Genomic DNA, 23775 nt, shown 5'->3' on the forward strand with positions numbered 1-23775 from the left:
TCTTCAAATCTGACGGTTAAACCTGTTAATCATCAAATTGTATCCACCACAATTGATGCATGTTTGTCTAAGGTTTTGTCTTATCAGACTGGCAGATATCATGTTCTGCGACTGGTCAATTACTTAAAAATAGGCCAGAACAGTCCTGAGCAATGATATAAAGAAAAATACCATTTTGCTGTCTGTAATCATGTTGCTTTGCTGTTGCTCACCATAACCAGCCAGTTTGAAAGCATTGTTTTCTCTCAAAACAACTAACTCCACCTTTTCATCTTGTTGACAAGTACCTGCAAACACAAAGGTAGTAATTTACATTTAATGTACTAAATGATCATTGAACGACTATTAAATAGCAGCCATAAAAAAACTTTAAATTTTGAATAAGACATTAAACATAAAAAACAAAGATTGTTTCATAATATTCTGTAGTATGTAGGCCATTAAAAATTAATTCTATGTTTTGCAAAGGTTTTTGAAACTCTGAAAACTATGAGACATGAAAATGATTGCATTGACCTAGTCCTTATATGTTAGCAGACATTAAACAGTATTTCTCCAGCTTTTGGAAATGTCCCCATTCGCCAGTGAGAAAGAGAGAGAGAGAGAGGGTAGAGTTCAATAGTGAGGACTTCTTAATTTCATGTCCTGAAATTCATGTGAAAGCCAATGGTGTGTGGATTAAAAGAATAATAGTCTGGAACATCCTTTACTAGACACATCAAATTTGCTTTGAAATTGATGCTATTTTAGTTTTTTTATGATACAAGTTATAATTGCTTTAACAAATGTCTCACATCATTCATATAGGCATTACATTATTGAATTTTAAGTTTTTCATATTGCAGTAATCAACAGACAAAAAATTGATAATAGTTTTTTTTCTTTTCTTTTTTTTTCATTAATAGTTTTCCATTATCTTACTTTAAAAAATGCATAATTTATGTGATGTTTGCATACAATTTATTAATGAACTTATGCTCTGTTATCATAAGAACTTGAGCTTACATTTTTTCTATGTTTATAAAGGCCAAAACAAGATCCCTATTAAATGAATTTTCTAAAAATAAACTTGAATTTACAAGATATCTTTTTTATCAAATACCTGTCTTAGCTTTCCATTTTAATGCTCTCCCACCAACTTCAAAGATAGTATTATCAGAGAGGCGCTCAACTTTCTGAGTACTTGAATTAACCAGAAATATCTGAAATCAACAAAGTGAAATAACTGTCTCAACCTTTAAATTTATACAAAAGGACATTGGTAACATTTAAATAAATATTGCAGAGGTTGATAGACCTGAAATGATCTCTTCATTAAGGAACCTTTTTAAAGAAATATTTGGTCATCATAAGTACTTTGGACAACATATTATCAGGGAAATTATGCCCAAATTCAAAATAGTACATTTTGACAAAAATTGATGCTTAAGAAAACTGAATTTTCAGAAAACTTAATTTACCTCTCCCTGCTGGTTTACTTCTATTAATGCCTCATGTTTTACTGCTGTTTTCACTCTAATGTCATCTGTCTCAGCACTAAAATACAAATCAAAACATATTTATGTTATCATATTCATGCTGATAATCTTGTTGTCATCCTTAAAAGTGCAATACAAACCAGTGTACCCAAAACAAGGGCTTTCTCGGTTTACAAAACAATTTAAATATATGACAGGCCTTTTTCACACTTGTTTGGGCAGCTTAGCATCCTCTTCTTAAAAAGCAATACAAATTTAGTAAAAAAGAAAAAAAATCAAATAAAAAATATACAAGTAAAGTACACAAACTTATAATTCTCTTAATTTCTATAATTAACTACTGCGTGCTATTCTTTATCACTAATGTTTTATTTTTAATTGCAAAATTTGACATTTCCTTCCTCAAAGGGAATCATTAGTGACTTAGGAAAATATGTTTTCTTTAAGAGAAAAGTACCAATTTTGGGAGGTAAAGTTATAGGGAGCTAATGCCCTGCTACCTCATGTGAATGTGTAATTGTATTTCTAGAGCAATGTTTACAATGAAGTGTTACAATCATTGAAAATTATCAAGAAATTACTGATAAATAACAACTTACCTTCCGATAGACAGAAGATCAGTTTCCATTGGATAAACACCAATTTCTTCCCCTCCTTTTACTATAGCCACTGCTCCCCATTTACCTGAAATATATTTTGTGAGCATTTTCAGGACAGTAATTTTTTAAAGCAACTTATCTAGCAGGATATGTGACCCATAAAGTACAAAAATGATAAAAAAATGTTTTCTGGACCAGTTTCCAGCAATCAGACAATTATCTATGTCAATAGCTGTAAATATAGGGTGAGTAGCTTAATAATTTGTCTTTGAAGAGGTGAACTAAACAATCTCTTGCCCTAGCCTTTTCTGGTTTAAAAGGATAGATTTTTACACTTTTTACGACATGTATATGGTGAAAAAAACCTATGACCTCCTTTGGTTGTGCCAATTTAAACAGTAGAGCTATAATTTAAATAATCTTTGAAGAGGACTATAGGTCTTCTAGCTAAATATCTAAGCCCTGAACTTTTATAGATGAAGATCATTAAAGTTATAACTATTCAGAGTTCCATCTAACTCTTGTAAAACTTAAATCATTATTAACCAAGTGGTTCAGGAAGAGATGTGAAAGGTTTTCCTATTTTAAGCTAAGTGGATTTTATTTTAAGTCGACCAGAACCTTTTGAGAAATTTTGACAGTGTTTGACCCTGGGATCCCTATGGAATCCCTAATACATTAATCTGGAATTACAAGATTTAATATTCATACAAAAATCAGCTATACGACTTACCGGAATCGGCCGATTCACTGGAATCAACTGGAATCGGCATGGAATTACCGAAATTGGCCTGTACATTTATTTTTTTCTTCTTCTTTACATTACATAAATATTATTCTAAATGCTAAGATGTTTTGAAATGTTTGAAAGAAATGTGTCTAAAAGTTGATAATATCAAAATGTCAGGCCAATTCTGGTAATTCCTGCCTGAACAACTAAAGACAGAATGCAGACACAACCAGAACATAATACTGTAAAACATATTATTTTCACATAATGAAAAGGTTGCAATTTTTTCCAATTGTCTATATATGCACCAATACGGACAAAATTGTGTGCTGATTGTCTCGCAAATTTATCATGTGATGCACTTAGAACCTTTTGTACAATACTGTTATTACTATAAAAATATTAATTGCATGATTAAATACATAGTGTTCTTTGGTTGTGACATTTGCTCACCTGTATTTCAAATGAATCAAAAGCTTAAAATAATCTAATTGGCCATGTATAATGCAACATTTTCTGTCAAATAATGCAAACCATATTATTATATATAACAAGCAAATTCGTTGAATTGATATCCCCCGCCGTGTGATAAAAATCTCTTGAATGAAGCTTCTTAGAAGTATGTACCTCAGAATATCAGTCAAAATGAATTTTGTTTCTTTACTTATTATGATAAAAATCTCATAAAACTGATCAATCCCAAGCAAAATAGCTCTTATAGTAAAGGACATCTTATTGAGATAAAATGACATCAAAATCTAATTATGACATTTATGTCATTTGGTCTTTTTATTTGCTACTATTAGAATACAAGTGCACATAAGAATGAAAATTTATGCTCAATGATCATCAAATCAAATTCATATATTCTAACATACAATATCATTAAACATTAATTTTGTTAATGTTAAATAGCCTGTATGTTACAGCTACACAACATTTTTAAAACGGACACATACATCTAGTTTGGAATATTATTTATATGAATAGAAATTTGTCTTTTAGTCTGGTATTATCAAGTCTTTGTTTCCTTTTTTTTTCTTTCTTAATTCAAAAAAAATTATATTATCAAAATTATATTGTAGTTGTATAAGGACGGACGGAAGGATGGACAGACGGATGCTCGGCATAAATTGGACTAATGGGCCATTTCTTTTGTTATTTTCTTTTGTTTGAACAGAGGGCCATAGCCCCTTACTTTTAGTCTATTATTACGGAATGAAGTCAATTGTTCTCTTTTGTTCTGTTTACAGTTAGATGGCCCCTAAAAACTAATTTTTTTTTACTTGCCCAGACGTACTTACCAGAGCTAAATTCTGGGGTTATTCCTTTGATCTTCCTTTGATCTTTTTAACCCCACAATACAAATTTTTTAACCCCATAATGCAAATTTAACCCCACGACTACCGTTTGTACGGAATGAACCTTATAATGTCAATTTGTACAGAAACCTTAACCCCCTAATGTATGTTGTGTATGTGCGGACAGATGGACGGACAGACAACACCATTTCTATATCCCCTTCCTATTTCATCGGCGGGGGATAATAAAGAATACAGTTACGAGAATACCTCTAATACATTATAACCAAAATAATCCTGAATGGTTATCAACATGTATGTCTGTTTTATTATAAGCATGTTGCTATAGGTGTGAAAATGTTTTATAGAAATTATCTTACCTGTGTTTTGCAGTAGTGAAATCTTGTTGCTTATACTACCAATATTTGCTTGCTCTGAAAACGAGTCAGATCCCTCTTTCACATTATGTAGTTCAGGTCCATCAATATTTTTAATTACATGTACTTCTATATCAGTTACATTTTTATGATCTTCTAAACCAGTAACATCTCTCTGATAATACTGTCCTTCAGCATTCTGATTAATCACTTCCTCATCAATAATTTCTACTCTTTGATCTTGTCTCTTACTTTCTCTACACCTTATCCATCTTTGAATTTCTATATCTGCTTCTTTATCCATTTCAATAAAATGTTTTTCTTGTATATCAGTACAGGACATATTTTCAAAATCAGAATTAGTTAATTCAACTTTTTCCTTACTATTAAATAAATCACATTCATGATCAATGTCAAATCCTGAAACACTCTTTGAATCACTAATTCTATTACCAATATCAACTATTGCAATATCAATTAAAGTATCTTTGACTTTACCAGCATCCATCTCTGGTCCTTGAATTTTGAAAACTTGCTCCTCCTTTGCATTTAGTAGTTGTGCTGTGTAAATATCTTCACTTTCATCAGTATATACTTCATTTGTAGCTGAATCAATTTCTCTGTAAGAGGGTTCTGAATCATTATATGTATTACCAGTACTATTGCCAAAATTATTTATTTCAATATCCACAGCAATATCATTGGCGTTAACCTCATCTATCTCAGGCCCTTGAATTACAAGTACTTGACCCTCATCATATTGTTGCTCTTCTGTATCACTATTAATGTCAGCATGAGTTATTACTTCATTTGAAGTCATATTATTTTCTCTGTTCCAATCTTCTAAATCATTTTCTGTACCACCAGTTTTATTATCAGCATCATTATTTTCAATATCCATAGCAACAACAATGACTTCACCCCTTAGAACTTCCAGATCTTGATCCTCATAGTCATTTTTTCTTTTTTCCTTGTTATTATTAATGTCTGTATGAGTTAATACTTCATTTGAAATTATATATTTTTTTCTGTTCCAATGTTTTAAATCTTTTTCTGTATCACCAGTTCTATTATCAACATTATCTATTTCAATATTCATAGCAGTATTACTGACTTTATCCACTTGAACTTCTAGGTCTTGATCTTCATTGTCATTTTTTATTTTTTCTTTATTATTTATGTCTGCATGTGCAAATACTTCATTTGAATTCATAGTATCAATGGCTTTACCTGGATTTATCTCTAGTCCTTGTACATTCAGTTGTTGATCTTCATAAACATTACTTATTTCAACATCCATTGCAGTACAACTTGCTGTAGCCATATTTACATCTAGTCCTTGAATTTTAAGGTCTGGACCCATTTTGTCATTTTGCCCTTTTTCTGTATGACCATCCTTGTCTTCATTTGTAGTTGTATTCTTGTCCCTACTTGAAATATTAAGATCGCAAGGTGTATGCTGGGTCTTGTATGCAGCCTCCAAAGCCTCTAAACCTGATACATATTAAAATACAAGATGATGATGATGATGCCATTTAAAAATTGAAAAAATAATTATTTCAATAACAGGATCAGGCAAAATAAAACTAGTCACTTTGGGTTTTAATGCCTGTTAAAGGAAAAGTTTTGAAGAGGGGAGATGCTTCTTGGACTATGAAAACCAATTGCAGTCTCTGAGACTGTTCATGAGAGATAATGGAAACTGCCAAATGTCTAATGGCCCCTAGCACAAGCTTAGGCGTTATCCAATCTTCAATAAAAAAAACAGTATTGGAATCAATGATGCTGAAGCACCAGAAAAATACAACAACACTGAGATGTAGTACGAGGCAACATTTTACAGATGACAAGCAGAAAACAAATTTGTTTGTTGTAACATGGCCAATGATTTTCGGTTTGGGAGGTTGGTCAAAATTTCACTGTAAATTTCAAACTCTACAGCTCTCAAAACTTATTTTCCTTAACTTTAAAAATGGATGTAAAAAAGAACTGCCTACATAAATTCAACCAGACTGTCGTTACTGAAGATATGCCCTAAACTTTATAATGAATCTTATCTTCAGAGAATGCCCATACCATAGTTTTCTGACTGTTTATCCTCAGTGCTAATCCTCCTATCCTTAATTTCCTTTTCTTCAAAGTTAATAAACAACCCTGGGTCACCTTTTCTCTCAATACCAACCTGTGTCTGAAAATTATGTTATAAATATTTTATACATGTAATATGACAAAGCTTTTTATTTGTCTGATTTGAAAATGCATTATGCAACAATAATCTTACTAACACAATAATTTGAGATCAGCACCCTGATTATAATAATTATTAGGCTGTTGAGACTATTGATAATCTTTAAATTTTTAACCATAGTTAATCTTAGGTGACTCAAACTCAAATCGCTCGAACACACGGGATCTCTCGAACTCTACATGTATGTCCGGACCCAAACTTTTGTCTTCTTTATACTATTTTATTCTACCTCGAATGGCTCGAACTTTGATAACTTGAACTCTCAAACAGAACTTAGGTCCCCACAGATCAATTATAGTGATTATTACACCTATTCAGTCGACTACATAATTCTTTTTTTCACACCTCCAACATATCATTGTCCTAGCTTCCCTTTCATACAGTGCATGTGTTATTATCACAATTATAACATTTTAGTGTATATACAAACAAATCCAGTAAAGTGACTTTCATTCACTTTTTATGCTTTAATTATACATATAAATTTGGTAAAGCAAACTGCCATTTCTATCGTTAGCCCCCTTAGCTAAATCGGTACAATGCAATAATTGTAAGCGTGAGAATTGTAATCTCGAGATGTGGGTTCGATTCCCGGGCTGGCCAACTTAAGTTACAAGCAGCCTTTCAGAAGACTTAAAACCGAGGTCTCGTGTAATAGTGCTTTACACCTTGTATATAAAAGAACCAGGGATTCCTCTGGATTGGGGCATCTTCTGTATCTTGCACTATCCTCCCTTACATAATTATTACCTACAGTATTCTGGAAGACACACCCATATGGGCAACCAGTGGCAAGGATAAATAAATTGAAATACACACACGCAATTTCTGTCTTTAATTTTTTGCATGAAATCGGGAGATTTAAACTTAACTTCCATAACTGCTTTGGCAGTAAAGGACTCGGTAACGGCGGAGAGCCAAGTTGGCTACTGGAAATCAAGGAGTTAAGTGAAAATTATACCAAAAAGCTATCATGTGTTATATGACTCTTTATGCATATTTAATTTTAATATCGATTTAACATAATGTAGATATATGATAAATTATCTTTGTGTAAGTTATTTTACTTATGTACACATACATTTAATTCATGTCTTAAATGTGCATGAAAATATATTACCAATGAAAAATAAAATGTCTGTTTTATTCATATTATTCATAAAGGTATAACACACGTAAAAAGAAGTCAATATTGATGTTGGATCTCTTGTAGGTCATACACATTAACTAAAAAATCCAAAATGGCCGCCATTTGGATGGCTCGAACCATGGAAAACTTATTTTGCATGGGACCCTAGAGTTTGAGTTCTACTGTAATTTAATTTGTGCTCTTAAAAGGAGCTGTTTCACAAGATGATGAATATTTTTGATTCAATAAATAAAAAATAACATACTACTGTCAATTGATATCAATTTTGTCAGGGGAGGTAGATAAAACAAATTAAAAGGAATAGAAATATATGTATACCTAGGTATCTTCAACAATCATAAATTGCACATTGTAGAGACCTAACCATTATAATGTATTTCAAAACCAAAGTTTAACTACAAGGGGTTTTTGTCACAAAAACATGTCTCCCAAAAATACCGCCAGCAGTTTGACTCGTGAAAGCCAAACAAGAATTTTTAATTTTTCAGCTTTAGCGGCCATTTTGTGCAGCAAAGTGGAAGATGCCACTGATATGCACAACTAGGGTTGGTACTGATCACTCCTGTGAAGTTTTGTCGAAATCCCACCAACAGCTTGACCTGATATGGTCAGACAAGGTTTTTCTAATTTTAGATCTGGCAGCCATTTTGTGACGTGAAGCAGAACATGCCGGAGATTTGCACAACTAGGGTTTGGTACCAATTAATCCTGTGAAGTTTGGTCGAAATCCGACCAGTAGTTTGTCCTGCGAAATCTGGACAAGCTAAATGTGGATGAACAGACAGACGGCTTGGGAGACATAATTATCTGTAGAATCTACAGATGTAGAATTTATTATGAACAATTGACACTTAATGTGAAATGACATTAGAAAAGTAATAGTCTTACCTTACAAGTTTTCTTTTCCCAAGGTAAGTTTTTAACTCCATAATCGTACAGAATTTCCTCCCCTGGCTTGATAAATCTGTAATTAAAATTTCAACAAACTTTTATTCAAACACTGCTTTGATTGAATGAACTTACAACTAACCAGATGCTGAAACATCGTTTTGTGTGTACCTGTATTATATAAACAGTACAATAAACTTTAACAATTAAGAGATTTGGTCAAGTTAAAAATAGAACTATCACTAAAAGTGATTAATACCTCCACCCACTGCTTTAATACAAAATTTAACAAGCAAATTCGTTGAATTGATATTTCCCGCCGCAAGATACAAATATCTTAATTGAAGCTTCTTAGAAGTATGTATCCAATTAAGGGGAAATGTGTTCACATTCAAGGTCACTGTGACCTTGACCTTCAGGCATCATTGCCCTAAAAAAGTAAGGATCATAGAGGGTGATCATCCTATGAAGTTTGAAAGTTACAGGTCAAATGGATCTCTAACTATTGAGCAGAAAGGGTTTTATATTCAAGGTCACTGTGACCTTTACCTTCATGCATCATGGCCCAAATAGGGGTCTTATTATCAATGAGAGTGATCATCTTATAGAGTTTGAAGACTATAGGTGTAATGGTTCTCTAATTATTGAGATGTGTTATACTGCAATGTAAAACTATACCTTACTTTGTTTCTGCAGAGAATTCAGGCAAATTAGAATGCTGTTATCATAATTTAAGAGATTCAAAATGCCAACCAACTAGATATATAGCTTTTGCAGACTACCTTGCAAGTGCAGAGCAAATGTTTCTTATCAGTACTTGTTGCAATAATACTCATTTGGCATATATATTATTTACTTTTTTTCACAAAGTTATATAATTTCCAGTATTTTCAAACATTGGTAACTTTGGCTAAAAATTATCTTCTAGAATTATAAATGAAAGTCCATTTCTAACATGAAGATTAGATAACCAAAGTGTAAGTAGTTGAAATGAAATAAGAATGTTCCAAATTTGCAGATTTGCATCTGAAGAGAGGGCTGGAGAATCAGTTATAGAGTTGAACAACTGAGACAACAACGTGACACAGTGAACAAGTTATGTAACTTTTCAAACAAAATCCAGCCTTTATTTCTTACCTTGATGTAAACAAACAAAGATTTCCATTAATTTCTTTCATAACTGCATTTCTTTCATGCTTGCCTCCATGATTTACCAATCTACATAAATACCCACTTTCTACAGTTGCATCAATGCTGAAATATAAATGAAAATACAAATACTAGGACATACATGTATATTTGAGCTGATTACTGAAAAACATTTTTAATAGAAAAAATTCTTAGTGTCGTCTGCACTGGTCAGTAATTACTTATAATTATATTAACTTCAGTTTGTAGTTTTGAATAATCCAATTACAAAAATTACTTTTCTGTCTCAAAGAAAAACTGACAGCTTATGATTGCTTATGACAACAAAATATTGATATATACAAGAAAACATGAAAACGTTTTTATTTGCAGCTAAAGTTAATTGTCTAAGCATTCAGAAAATATAAAATTCATAATTGTATGACTTGTAGTTGGTTTCTCCTAGACGTTTCGGCCTTGGTCTTTTCACCTCCTGGACGTTTCGGCCCTGGTCTTTTCGGCTACCAAATTTAGTTTGGTACTATAATGGGATTATAAGTAGGTGTGATATGTCCAATGATGTTGTTATAACTTGAATGGTCACTGATTGGATTTGAATGATCAAAGATGTCCAGTTACTGTGCAATCAAGCTTTAACAACAATTAAAGTATCAAATGATCCATACATTAATGCCATTATAGTACAATACTAAACTGAAAGCTGAATACTGCAAGAATGTTTTTTTCTTTTAAATAATTTAAAAAAAAAAGAAGATTTATTGTTATTAAATTAAAAATAATCAAAAGAAAGAAAAGATTTATCGTTATTAAGTTAGATACCTGAAAAAAGGAATTATTATTACATTGATGTATTTAGAAGATCTTTATTATACAATTTATAAAAAATGAAGTAGTCAAATTTTATCATTGAATCCACCTTAATAAGTGTTATGACAATGAGATCCACCTTAAGTTAAATTAAGTGTCATTAAAATTATGTTTTAATGACCTCAGAGCCGTGAAGGAATATGTTCCATTCAATCAGACATTGTGAGGGTATACATTAAGTATAAAAATTGAAAAAAAAATATGGAGTTTATATAGGAACAGGGTCATTCAAATAGTATGGTCCGGAAACGCCTTATATAAATCCTTATCAGTCAGATATATGATGTCTCGGTATCGATTTTTTACCTGAGAGTGATTATCATATCTGTGTAGATAATACGGCAGTACGCAATGTACATGTACTTTATATTAATATTAAAGGTGGTAGATTATGTGACTTATTTGCTTTTATATCAATTCTCATCTTAAAATGTAGTTTTAAAAATAAAATATTATACTTTTGTTGCAAAAATATATATTTCAAGAAGAAGTATTGGGGTAGGAAAAGACATCCTTTTGTTTAGCAATTATCAGCTCAATGAAATAAACGGCTATGCTTTATAATTACCAGTCGAAGGTAATCATATTTAAAAATAAACAAGTAAGAAATAAAAGGGAACAACAATGGACATTGTTTACGGCAATTCCATGGAATTCAGACATTATTAGCCGTAATATTTAGACGTGATATTTTGTATTCGTAATGTCGATGCTCAAGAAAAAGGGGTCACAATTAAATCTTCTTAAATAAACATAAAAGGGCAAAAATGAAAATTCTAACGACATGAAGCGCTGTAAAAATGTTTAAAATTGTGGAAAACTGATAAATGGTTCAGAAAATAATGTTTTAAAAGCCAGGATCTGTTGCCCAACATACACTCCTTGTTGAAAATTAATAAAGTTATTTCTTTTTTAAGTAAAAAACGATAAGTTAATGTAATAAGGATTAGGTTACAATAATTCTTTGTTAGATTTAACAACAAATTTTGTCGTAATTTGATTTTTTATACGGCGATAGTCGATGCCAGATTACGATCGGAAAATTACCAAATCACGTGACCCTGCCGAGACAACATATTTCGTGAAATCGGCCCGTTTCCGGACCATACTATTTGAATGACCCTGATAGGAATAAACAGTTACTCATTTCTTAAAGGTGTAAATTACTAACTACTCTGCTGTTTATATTAGCAAACATTGACCTTTGATTTTCTTTAATCATTGTGATATTAAAAGATTATAAAATAAAAAAAATTAATCAATTTCTGACCAATTAGTGACAATTAAAAATAATAAAATAGGTAAATAAAGTGTGATAACACTTATCTACTCTGTTCTTTTATAGCTATGCAAATTAAAAACATTAAAGCTTTCACACTTCTTTAACTGTTGGTTCAGTACAATCTTTGATCTTATGATTAATCTATTGTAATATATTTATCATATAATTTAACCATTTGTCTAAGATCAAAGCACTTTAAAACATTAATGAAAACTATCAGTCACTTAACAAATTTAAATAAAATAAAATGTCTTGCTGAAATTTTGAACAATATCAGTTTCAGTATCATATAAACATCCAAATTTTGGCCAAAAAAATTCCATAATATGTACATTCATATATGATAAATATCATATTTAAAGTCAAAAATATAATATAATATAACAGTATGAGATATATAGAGCAACCCCGTCCATTATCGACATACAGCTTTTTTCGACACTTAAAAGTCACACCTGCACTTTTGTCACTTATTCGTACACTGACATTCCTAAATGTAACAAAAGACTGCGAGAATGACGTCATGTCTTTGATTCCTGGAAGTCTCTGCGAAATTCTGGTGTTTTTGTCCTAAACAGCGGATCATTGAGTGCACTGTATACGAAAAAGATAAGCGATTTTCATCTCTTATTAAGCTTGTTAAGGACAGTACCCTTGTTTGTCAGCTTATAAGTCAAGTCTTTTATAAAAGTGTATGTGCCAAACATCATCCAATATATAAACTAGCATGTATAAAAATTTTACATTATGGCATAAGGTCAGATTCAGCAGTCACGTATGAGTCACGTGGGTGTCGAAATTTCACCCATGATTTCATGATATCAGTTTATTATCGACACCTGGAACATAATATACGTTCATGTACGGTTCCTGTCAACACCCGCTATATTTTTAGAGGTTGAATTTTTTCTTGGACCATGGCTTGTGTTTTATGTTTACAAGTATGGTAAAACCGCAACAATATTGTCCGGAGGGGATGCAGCTAGCTATCCGACTTGTACTTGTACGAGATGGTATGGCAAAAAAAGCGGCGGCTCTGCTGGACAAACTGGCTGGCCGTGTGCCGTTAGAGCATGTTAAACCAGGACGTAAAACTCTTCTCACTGCTGATGAAGAGACTAGCTTGGAGGATTATACAATCTACTAATTAATGAACAAAATAGGGTACTCCCTGATTAGAAAGCAGCTTCGATACGAAGGACATCTATGAGAAACAAACCCCCTTTAAAAACAATCTTCCAGACGAAGGGTGATATATAAAATTGTTATTCCTCTTAATTATAAGCTAATAATTTGCTATAATAATAATAATAATAATAATAATAATAATAATAATAATAATAGAGCTAATAATAATCATAAAGTTTAACCACAATAATAATAATAAAGATAACTAACTTACTATATAACAACAACAACAATAAAAATGATAACAATAACAACAACAACAATAATAATAATAATAATAATATATTTTAACAACAATCATAATAATGATAACTAACTTACTAGCAACAAAAATAAACAACAATAATGATAATTACTGCCTTACCAGTAAACTATAAATATAACAACCTATTCAATAAGTTACATTTTAAGGTACGATGGCTTTGTTAAGAGACACCCTGGAATCAAGGAGAGAAAGCCCCAGGCGCTTGGTAGAGAGAGCGAGCTATTTTCTCGTATGAGATGATCAGAAGCTGGTTTTCCAAGATTCGTTAGTATTTAGCTGAGGAAATTAAAGGTGAGGGATCCAAGAAGAACCTTAACACTGATGAAAGCGATTTCTCGCCATTTGTGACTTCTGGTATCTAGAGTGCTTGCACCTTAAGGCAGTAAACATGTGTATCAAATTGTGTCTAACAATAAATGTCAGATAGCTGTGATGGCATGTATGAATGCAAACGGGGATTTCATGCCTCCTATGTCAGCGTCTTCATTATGTTATGTGTTTGTTGCACTTCAGACAGTTTCTTGACATTATATCTAGATCTATTACTTACAGGCCAGAATAAAATATGAATTAAATTTCTTTTACATTCTGGGTGTCGAAAATACCCGGAAGTATGTCGATAATGCACATATCACCCTCTTCATATAAATCGGTATGTAAAATCAATATGCAAAAACGCCGTAACATTCTACTTATTTGCTCCGTTAGGTCAAAGGGAGGTAACACATAAACTTTAAGGATCAGCTGCAGTTAAAAGCTATCGTTTATTAAGTATAAAATGCCTTAAGGTGTCGATAATAGGCCGGGTTGCTCTATTAGGTAATATGTAGTGAGTTTTATTTGCTACCATTCGGAACGTCCTCGGCTATTATCTATAACAACCTCGGAAACAATACGGATTGAAAGGAGTTCTACCACGTGGTTTCAGATATAAATAGAAACAGAGAATATGTAGAACGAGTGTACATATTTGACATCCAAAAGAAAAGTAATGTCTGTTTGGGTACACTTATGATTGAAAATATGTCTGACAACAATTTGTAATTTAAATATGCCCATTGATGTATGATTTTAAACAAATACGACTAAATGTCAACACGTTGGTTTTTTGTACTTTCGGTTTTTACAACCATAACAGTAAATATACAAATATTGTATTGTTTGCTTTTGTATGTATGAATTCACTTATTTTAGGTGGATTTTTACTTGATATATTGGAAATAAACTTTCCAACAACTCAAAGCATTAAATTACCATTTGTTTACATGTTTAGTTTCTTAGCGTAGGTTAGACCGAAATACCGCATCCGTTCTGTGTATTCATACTATTGTGTTCGAGGTCCTTATCCGAAGACTGACGGAAAGGGCCGAAAAGTTGCGATTGATTTGCTACAGAATGGTAAACATGCAAGTATGTCAGCTATTTCAGAATTTAGCAAGGCTGCAAAGGCCTATCTCTGTTATCTATGTCTCTGATAAAATTAATGTAGTATGTCAGCAGAAATGAAACAATAATATATAAACAAAGGTTTTAAAAGCAATTTAACAACAAAAAGTGGGAAAGGATAAATTACTGATTTCTACTAAAAAAAAATTATATAGCTCTAACTGTTCGATTATTCTTTGGATGAAGGTTTCCTCAAAAAGACTACCTAGCCTTTACTGCAGTGATTTTATCTCAACGTTGAAAAAATGAAGGCGTTAATTCATTTTTCATCAGGCCTACAGCCATTTTGAGTTTGACGCCAAGAAAGAAATGAAGTTTGATTTTTTTTTTTCAGAATATGTTCAATTCCACTCGAAAAAATCTTAATCGAACAGTTTGATTTCCTGACCCAACTTGGACACTGTCCCAAGCCATACTGGTTTTTTCGTTTACCAGATGCATCACTTTCTAAGCCATCCAGCCATCCATATACGATTGCATGAATGCATTTATCCATTCATCCACACATAAACAAATGTAACTTGGTGTACATGGCCAGTCTGAATGCCCCCTCCCCACCCCCAACAAAAGTAATTCTATTTTATCATTGCAGTATGTTCTGCAGTAATTGGTCAGTAATTTAAACTGAAATATTCTTTGAAAAGATTAATATTTTGTATAGAAAACAAAACAAAACATATTATTTGTCAGTTGCATTTGAGATTTTCTGTACTAACCAGTTCATTTATAATGTTATCCAGAAAGCATGCAACACTCTGCAGCTGAATTAATCACATTGGTTTCCCATTTAAGAGTTTAAGTAAAACCAGTGTTGTGACACTCTAAGCACTCTCAATACTAAAAATAGTAAGGTCAACAATGCTATCAAGCAAAGAACGAAAATTATTAGAATAGCAACAATTAGGCCAAACACCCTGTCCTCCATTTCAATAGACCAAAACAATTAAAATGGCTTCCACTTCCTGTGTCCCCACTTGATTCTTAGTCCCCACATCGCAGTATTTGCTCATGTTAAATCCAAGAGATAAATTGATGGTTATAACTACTTCCATAAAATTCAATTTCTCAAGGAGGTATTTTCATTCAAAATAACTTAAAACAATAGGCAGCAAACCCATTAAATTAAATTCTGAAAAATGAGAATTTACTCACCACAGATCTTTGAAGAAAAATCGGAAGTCTGAACCACCATCTTTTTCTTCCCTTCTCTCTCCTTCTTCAGCACTTATAGTCTCACCTTTATATACCAGAAGGAAGTCACCCTGCCATCTTTCCACTTTTGTCACTATACCCCTACCTTGAAAATACAAATTTTTTAAAACATGCATATTATGAAATATGCAAAAATGCATGCTATGTACATATTTTAAGCATGAGAGATCTTAACTAATTAAATTAAAAAGCATCATTAAGTAGGGGAATCTGTATATACAATGCTCCATTCTGCAATAATTACACTGACAATGACCCTAGATGAAGGAGAGCCAAATAAGGAACATGTATCTACCTTACAAAAAGGACTTATATTGGTCAATTATTGAAGGTGCAATGAGAAACTGAATGAAAGCAGTTAGCAAAACTTTTGAAGACCTTGAAATCGAAAATATATATTACCTTGGTACTATTATACATATAAATGGTTTTAAAAAATCTTAATAGAAAAGCTCTTTTAAAGTAGCACTCCTGAAAAAAAAAATGTTGTAATTTCAAAACAAAGAAAAATGTAACTTGAAGTTTCTAAATTAAAAGTTATTCTTATATATCACAAAAATTCTACAATGTGACTGACAAGAAGGCCAAAATAAGCACAATGTGACACATTTTTTTTTATTTTTGAAAATGTTATTAATAAAAAAAATAATTTTTAAATTACAATGAAAATTAATTTAAATAAATATGGGGCATGCTGCTTTAATGCTCCTTGATCTAGTGGTTCGAGTTCCAGTGATTTCACTGTCTGGTATGTGAAACGGCACATAATTCTGTGATACGGTGCTTCCATCCAAGATGGCGTAAAGAGAAATAACAAGGAAGTATATCCAGATTTATTATTGCAGTTTCTCACTAGGCCATCCGGGATGGAAGCATCATATCACATAAAGTCTGCACCAAGTCATATACTAGACAGTGGATCTCTCTGGTTTGATCCCAGGGAGAAGCACTTGGTAGTTAAGCAAGGAGAAGAGATTAGTGCGGATGTTACCTTTCAATTTTAGGAATGATGATTGGGAAACTACACATCTAAATATAATTGAAATACTGTTAAAAAGACATTAATAAAAAAAAAAATTAAAGTACATGTGAATTATCTTCTATCTTTGTAGATTAAACTGCAGAAGTTATACCTTTTATGCCAAAGTGTGAAATTCTAAAGCCAGGCGGATCCTCCTCTTTTTCTATCCATAGTTTTGCTGTCTGAAGCGGATCAAGTCTTTTACGTCCTATGGAAAATATCAGGAAAAGATCATAAATATCACACTTTTTCCCACCCCTTTCAAAGCACTGAAAATTTAAAAGGATACATAAACAAAACATTGAATAAAATCAAAGTCAGTGACCAACCTTTGACACAGGAAAGGTAGTTTTTATTAAGTACCTAGGGCTTGACACTTACTTTTGCAAAGGATTCTGTTATACATAATTCAGAAATACTGTCCCGATAGAACAATTTCCCTGATGTTTATTTACGATGCTGTTAATAATGTTTATCCCTATAATCAGCTTAAAGCATCAGGAAATTCATTTAAATGCCATTATGTCTGCGTCTGACTGAACTCATTGAGTGTGACGCTAATCTATAGTTGCTCGTCCCGGTCTTGTATGGTCCCTGATGTCACAATTAAAAATAAACAACTTTTTTCACGTCTACTGGAGTATAAACATTAAAAGTGGGACGTCATGACAGTGGACCGCCATTGCCTTTTATCTAAGAAATAGCCAAAGGGACGCCAGTTTAAACATTATTCTTTGTTAAAAAGCGTACAATAAATGAAATCATATCAAAAGCTGAAAGAAACAAGTGGCATAAGTAAAGAAAACTTTACGTTTAGTTGTCGCCATCTTTAAATGCCTCGCGCGTAATATTTTGGATATCCGAATGATTAAACGGGACACTTCCGGTACCAATCGTAGCACTTCGGTCCTTTCCCTTATACATAAATTTTAGGTTAATGGCGAGGTGCTCCGAATGATCTCGTAAATGTACTCCTCGACAAAATTAGGAAATGAGAGTGAGAGATGATTTCATGGGGACAACTGTCCCAACACTAATTTTTTGTTACAAAAACTGCGGGCTGAACCTTAGCTTTGAAATAAGCACCGTTGATGTTGGGACATAAAATTTGTCCCCACATTGCAGTTGTTGTCCCCAGATTGTGGGTAAAAAAATGATTAAATGTGCCAACTTTTACGGATCAGACATCTCTCTCTCTCTCTCTCTCTCTCTCTCTCTCTCTCTCTCTCTCTCTCTCTCTCTCTCTCTCTCTCTTTTCTAAATAGGTTTTTCTCCTTTGAAAAAAAAAATAATTCGATGACCTCGTTATTTATTTTATTGTAAAGATTAGTTAATTGCTAAATCAACAACAATTTAAAGATAAAACTCATTGAAAATACGCGTAGACATAATTTTTTTTAAACATTTAATACATCATTGCTATGCAAATAAGGGGTTGTCATTTTTCATGTTGATTTGTAAATATACCAAAATTACGCAAAGTTAACGCGCATGTTGAGTACCATTTATGATTCGCTTCAAATCTGGTGTGTAATTTCCGGAGCTCCTTTTTCGCAGAAAAACTGTAGAAAATCAAGGTTGTTGTGTTTATTTTCTGGTCATTTTTATTTCTTTTTAAATTTATATATTTGGTTTCACTTATGAAATATGATAAACAAAATCAACAGGGTGGGGGGGCGGCTTTCAATAAACGCAACCCCGAACTACCCAGAACAAGAACGTGTGGCAAGGAGTCCTGGAGGACCACAAACAAAAATAGGACAGGGCGCAAGGCCGAGCACGGACAGGATAATCAAATAAATGGTACTTTTAAATACTTAAAAAGAAATAATAGTAACCGACAAGGAAATCAAAGAAAACAACTAATTGATTTATTAATAGGCCCACAAAGTAAAATGGCCCTGGAGAAGGGGATTAAAGATTAAGGGGAAGGGAGGGGGAATAAAAAAATGAAACTAGGAAAAAAGGAAGATACTTACTGTAGACAAGAAAACAACAAGTGACACAAACAAAAGTGTCACCAAAACAGAATTAAACAACAAGACATACATCTGAGGAACACAGAGAGGCACCCTCTTGGAACGGTCAGAAGCCTAAGCACCGAATTTCAACATATTATTTTCACAGTCTAGTAGATTCTAGAGAATAAATTTCAATTCTTTATGACCGTTTTCTTGTTTGATAAAAATTGTAATAATCGGAAAATGACAAAACTCATTAAAATCATGAAAGCGTAAACTTTTTTGAAGGCACATTCATGAAGCAGCATTCGCATACTTGCAGCAATCAGATAAAAGAACAAACTGTTGCTGTGTTACCTCTTTGACACTGATAATTTCGTTTAGCTTTCAGTAGAAAATAAAAGTATTGATTTTGATAAATTTGATTATAGAGGTGTCATAATTTTAATAAATTGAAGAAAACGTTTTGTATAAAGAGACACGTTGAATAGCTATGGGGTTTTGAAATTTACATCTTTCAAGAAAGATTGTAGCAACTAAATACAGAATACTCCCTGATATAATAACAGCCAGCCAGGCCAAACTACAGCTTATATAACTTAATCTGTTGGATAAAATCATATGAATTAACAATAAACACAACCACCTACCTTGATTTAACAAAGTTTAAGCGCAGATCGTAAAACGGTTAATTTCAAACCTGATTTGATGTTAAGAATCAATGCTGGCAAATGTGTATGCGTTGAGTAGGTGTGTTAATGCAGAATCATTCTTACTCTGACAGAGTTGCGTTAAATAGTAATTTTATCCCATCTAGATCTGATCCAACATGATCACTTTCTTTATCAATGGCTTGCGATGCTGCTGTGCCGAACGTAGTTTTTTTAACAGGTGGCCCCATAGTAACAAAAAATGTCTTGAACGTAATAGGTGGTCCCACAGTAACAAAGACTTGGGGGCTGCTGATCGTCACGAGGTTATTAAAAAAAATCACTTTATACACGAACGCGATTATGTAAAACATTTTCACCAATTCTACTATTCAGATTTTTTTATCAGACCAAATTGCCAGACTATTACTGGACCGTAGAGATATACCGTATGTCCTTTATGAAGCCTGGACTGATAATATATGAGATATAGGCAGGAGACTATAACAATATTTGAACGACTTACTAGATATTTTAATCAATCATTAAGTAAATATTGGTCAGCGATGTTTCCTCGTAAAAACAGCACGGGACTCAAACTTCCGTAAAGAGTATCTAGGACTGTCTTTCAATATTTATGAGATTATATATTAACTAAGATGCAATTATGTATTCGTATTAATGTACGCACGTATCAAACAAGAAGGAAACGAGCTTTCAAAACAGTTTTAATTCTGCATATGTCTTCATTTCATTTGTTTTGTCATGCCTTTTTATACTCTACCTTATATCTAACCCAAAAGTAAACTTTTAGGCTTGTTGTAAAACAAGCGTTCTGGCAATAGAATAATCTTATTATATTTCTTTACGTATAACTTACCCGACAAATTAACTTTGCGAAGATTTGTTTATTATAACTTGAAAAGTAACCTAATTTTATTGACATAAAAGAAAACAAAATTTATGCAATTGCATCTAAATCTGTCCAACAGATTAATTGATTTTTTTACAGATTGCATATTATGTGTAAAATGTTATTTATTGTCAAATAAATACCAAGCTACATTTTTCTGCAAACGCACTCGAACTAAAATAAATGCATGTTTTCAACAAAAAAATCTCCAGACGTTATATTAAGAAAGTATATATTATTTCTTCATCTCACTTATTGTAGGTTTGTAGGTTTGACTTAGGTGGCTTAGTTAAAAAAAACGTGTTTAAGTTTTGAAAGCAACATATTCAATTTCTTTATAATATAACACGTATGTTTAATCAAAAGAGTCCCTATGGTATTACTATTTTATTCCTTGTTTTTATTTTGCGAGTCCAAAACATTGAGTTCAAATCACTATCAATAGCGTCGTTTAAATCTTTAGAAAATCATTATCAAATTTGTTCTAGGAGAACAAAGAAACAAAAAAGTCATTATTGATTGTTGAATACAATACTGTTTCTATTGGACTTGTACAAAATTGCAATACTTATAGTTATGTGACAGCTGTGTATTCGACCAATATAATTCAGTATTTTACTCAACATTGTGCAACACACTTTATTTACGACTGTATATGTAAAATTATAAGCTAAAATTGGTTTCTAATCCACGAAAAAGGTTAATGTCAATAATTATAAAGCTTGGCATCCTTTCAGAAATATCAGTGACCTTGAGAAAAGAAATGAATCCTCTCCTATTCACTTTTATATGAAAGAAACATAAAGCGTCAGGACCATAATTTCCTCAAAACTTTGTTAAATCATAAAGCCCCCACAAATATTCGAAAAACGCTTGATAATAATAGCTCTTTCACAGTTTGGTGGCAATTCCCTAGGAATGTTATGAGCTGCACACAGAACAGTGTTGAAAATGACCGAAGAGCCTGAATGTTGTAAGCAATCATTTAACTTCAAATCCCCGGCAATATTCACCAGGGCACTTTATGATTAGAAAGGTTCGCTGCTAGACTAAGAAATGTTTAATGTAAAACCAAGCAAAATAGAATCTTTTTCTAAAACTCGTTACACAAAACCCCGCAAATATGCATATGAGTACTTGGTGGCAATAATTATGTGAAAAAAATGGAAAAGTAGAAATGTCACTCAAAAGAATATATGCCTCAATAAAGTTTTGACATTTAATTAGAATTCTTGAAATTCAGGCTATTTGTTGCCATAGCAACCAGACAAGAAAAAAAAGAAAAAGATGTGCATAATCTCCAGACTGCCATCTACCCATATTTCAAGTTTCATAAAAATATTTTCAGTACTTTTTGAGTTATCACTGGATCCAATTTATGTGTTAAATTTGCCATATTTTCAGACTATTTGTTGCCATAGCAACCCGAATTTTCAACACAGAAAGAAAACAAAAACACGTGCATAATCTCCACACTGCCATCTATTTATATATCAAGTTTCATAAAAATATTGTCAGTACTTTTTGCGTTATCGCGGGATCCAGTTTTCCAGACTGACAGACAAACGGACGGACAGACAGACGGACAGAGGGTAAGCCTAAAGTCCCCTCCGGTTAAATACGGCGCATTGGATTACGTTTTGAGCCAATGGTCGCAACTATTGATATGTTTTTATAATTATATAAGTTATTTATAATTATGGTATTGATAATGTGTGATGACTGATATTCCGTGTGTATTTTTTTTTTATTTCTACACATACACCCAACAGTGGTGACCAATTCGAATGTTTTTGCACTTTAATATTTTTTCTCTGTTTTGATTTAAAATTTGTTTTTCGTTTCTTGATATATCTCTTTGCGTTTTCCGCTATGGCTGAAAAATAACTCTTTTTTCGTTGTTGTTGTTCTATTTTTACTTTTATGGTTGGGGTTTTCCAGTATTTCTCACTTGAATTCAGTATTTTAATTCACCTTAAGGATATGCCGCCTGTATTAATCATTTGTCTGTTGCCATCTTATATGTGATACACAGGCTTCTAAATTCTCATTTATTTTGTTGCGCCCGTTGTTTTCTCATTTTGGCACGCACACGAAAAATTCTTTTACTTTCATCGAATGGCAATTATGTGTCATACTTATATGATGAACACATTTGCGGGTATTTTTGAAATTAAGTTTCATATGAAATGTATTTTGCTTTTAAGACGATGCCTTTGGGCATATACGAGCAAGAATACATTAAAGTGAAATATCTAGATAGATGAATAAAGATAAAAATGTTAAAATGTAATTATAACAGATGTATGACAAATAAAACACGGAAGTACATTTTCCCGTAAATGACCGCTCAACACAATTTAAAAGTTATATTGATACGATGAAAACGTACAAACTTACACAACAGCAGGTGTCAAGTGTTGTGTAGCAGCTGTAAAAGTTACCCGTACCTCACTTTCAAAAATATGTTTCTAGTCACATACACAATTCATGTAAGAACCAGAGCTCCTTAAAAACAAGACTACCTTTTGTTGTATCTTAAAAACAAGCTTTGTTGTGTTTTAGAAAAAAAAGTATTTTCATTTGCTTAACTGAAATATAATATTTTCTGTTCGTGTTTGTTTGTTTTCTATGGTTTCTTATGATTTGTTTTTAGTTATAATTAAGTATTAAACACATCACATACACAGTAAGATCTTTCTATGTTTTTAAACAATTATTGTAAAATGTAACACAGACTATTAACACTCAAACGCGATAAATATTTATTAAAATATTTCTCAAACATAGATATCTATAATGTAAACCTTAATTATTTACCTATGCTTTTTATAGTTAATAGAATGGACAAGAGAGTTGTATTGTTAGAATTAACCTGCTGTGTAATTTGTTTATTCTAGTGATTGCCACAATACACGGTTGTTATGCTGTTTGTGTGAATATAAATCTTGTTAATATTTTAAATACTTAAAATGTATTGCAATTGTATGTTAAAATGCACGATTACTAAAAGTGTCTATTGAAATTAAATGTATTAAATTTAAAAGCAT

General features: G+C 32.1%; 1 protein-coding gene across 3 annotated transcripts in view; it reads right to left on the reverse strand.

Annotated features, from left to right (window-relative positions):
* LOC132742612 (uncharacterized) overlaps nt 1–18422 on the reverse strand; it is a 33440-nt gene extending 15018 nt beyond the window's left edge. Inside the window, exons 1-10 of one of the 3 annotated variants that reach the window (XM_060731060.1) lie at nt 17314–18422; nt 16121–16265; nt 9909–10025; nt 8772–8847; nt 6562–6673; nt 4489–5979; nt 2078–2162; nt 1461–1536; nt 1103–1202; nt 172–287 (exon numbers count right to left, since the gene is read on the reverse strand). In XM_060731060.1, coding sequence (XP_060587043.1) covers nt 172–287; nt 1103–1202; nt 1461–1536; nt 2078–2162; nt 4489–5979; nt 6562–6673; nt 8772–8847; nt 9909–10025; nt 16121–16265; nt 17314–17503 — 2508 coding nt within the window. In that variant the 5' untranslated portion in view covers nt 17504–18422. Of the gene's footprint in view, nt 1–171; nt 288–1102; nt 1203–1460; nt 1537–2077; nt 2163–4488; nt 5980–6561; nt 6674–8771; nt 8848–9908; nt 10026–15130; nt 16096–16120; nt 16266–17313 lie in introns of those variants that run through there. The other 2 variants (XM_060731062.1, XM_060731061.1) reach the window with 2 other exon arrangements.
* Between the last annotated feature and the right edge of the window lie 5353 nt (nt 18423–23775).

Source organism: Ruditapes philippinarum, unplaced genomic scaffold (genome assembly GCF_026571515.1).
Source record: "Ruditapes philippinarum isolate M1 unplaced genomic scaffold, ASM2657151v2 ctg4250_1_1_1_1, whole genome shotgun sequence".
In the NCBI taxonomy this organism is placed as follows: Eukaryota; Metazoa; Mollusca; class Bivalvia; order Venerida; family Veneridae; genus Ruditapes; species Ruditapes philippinarum.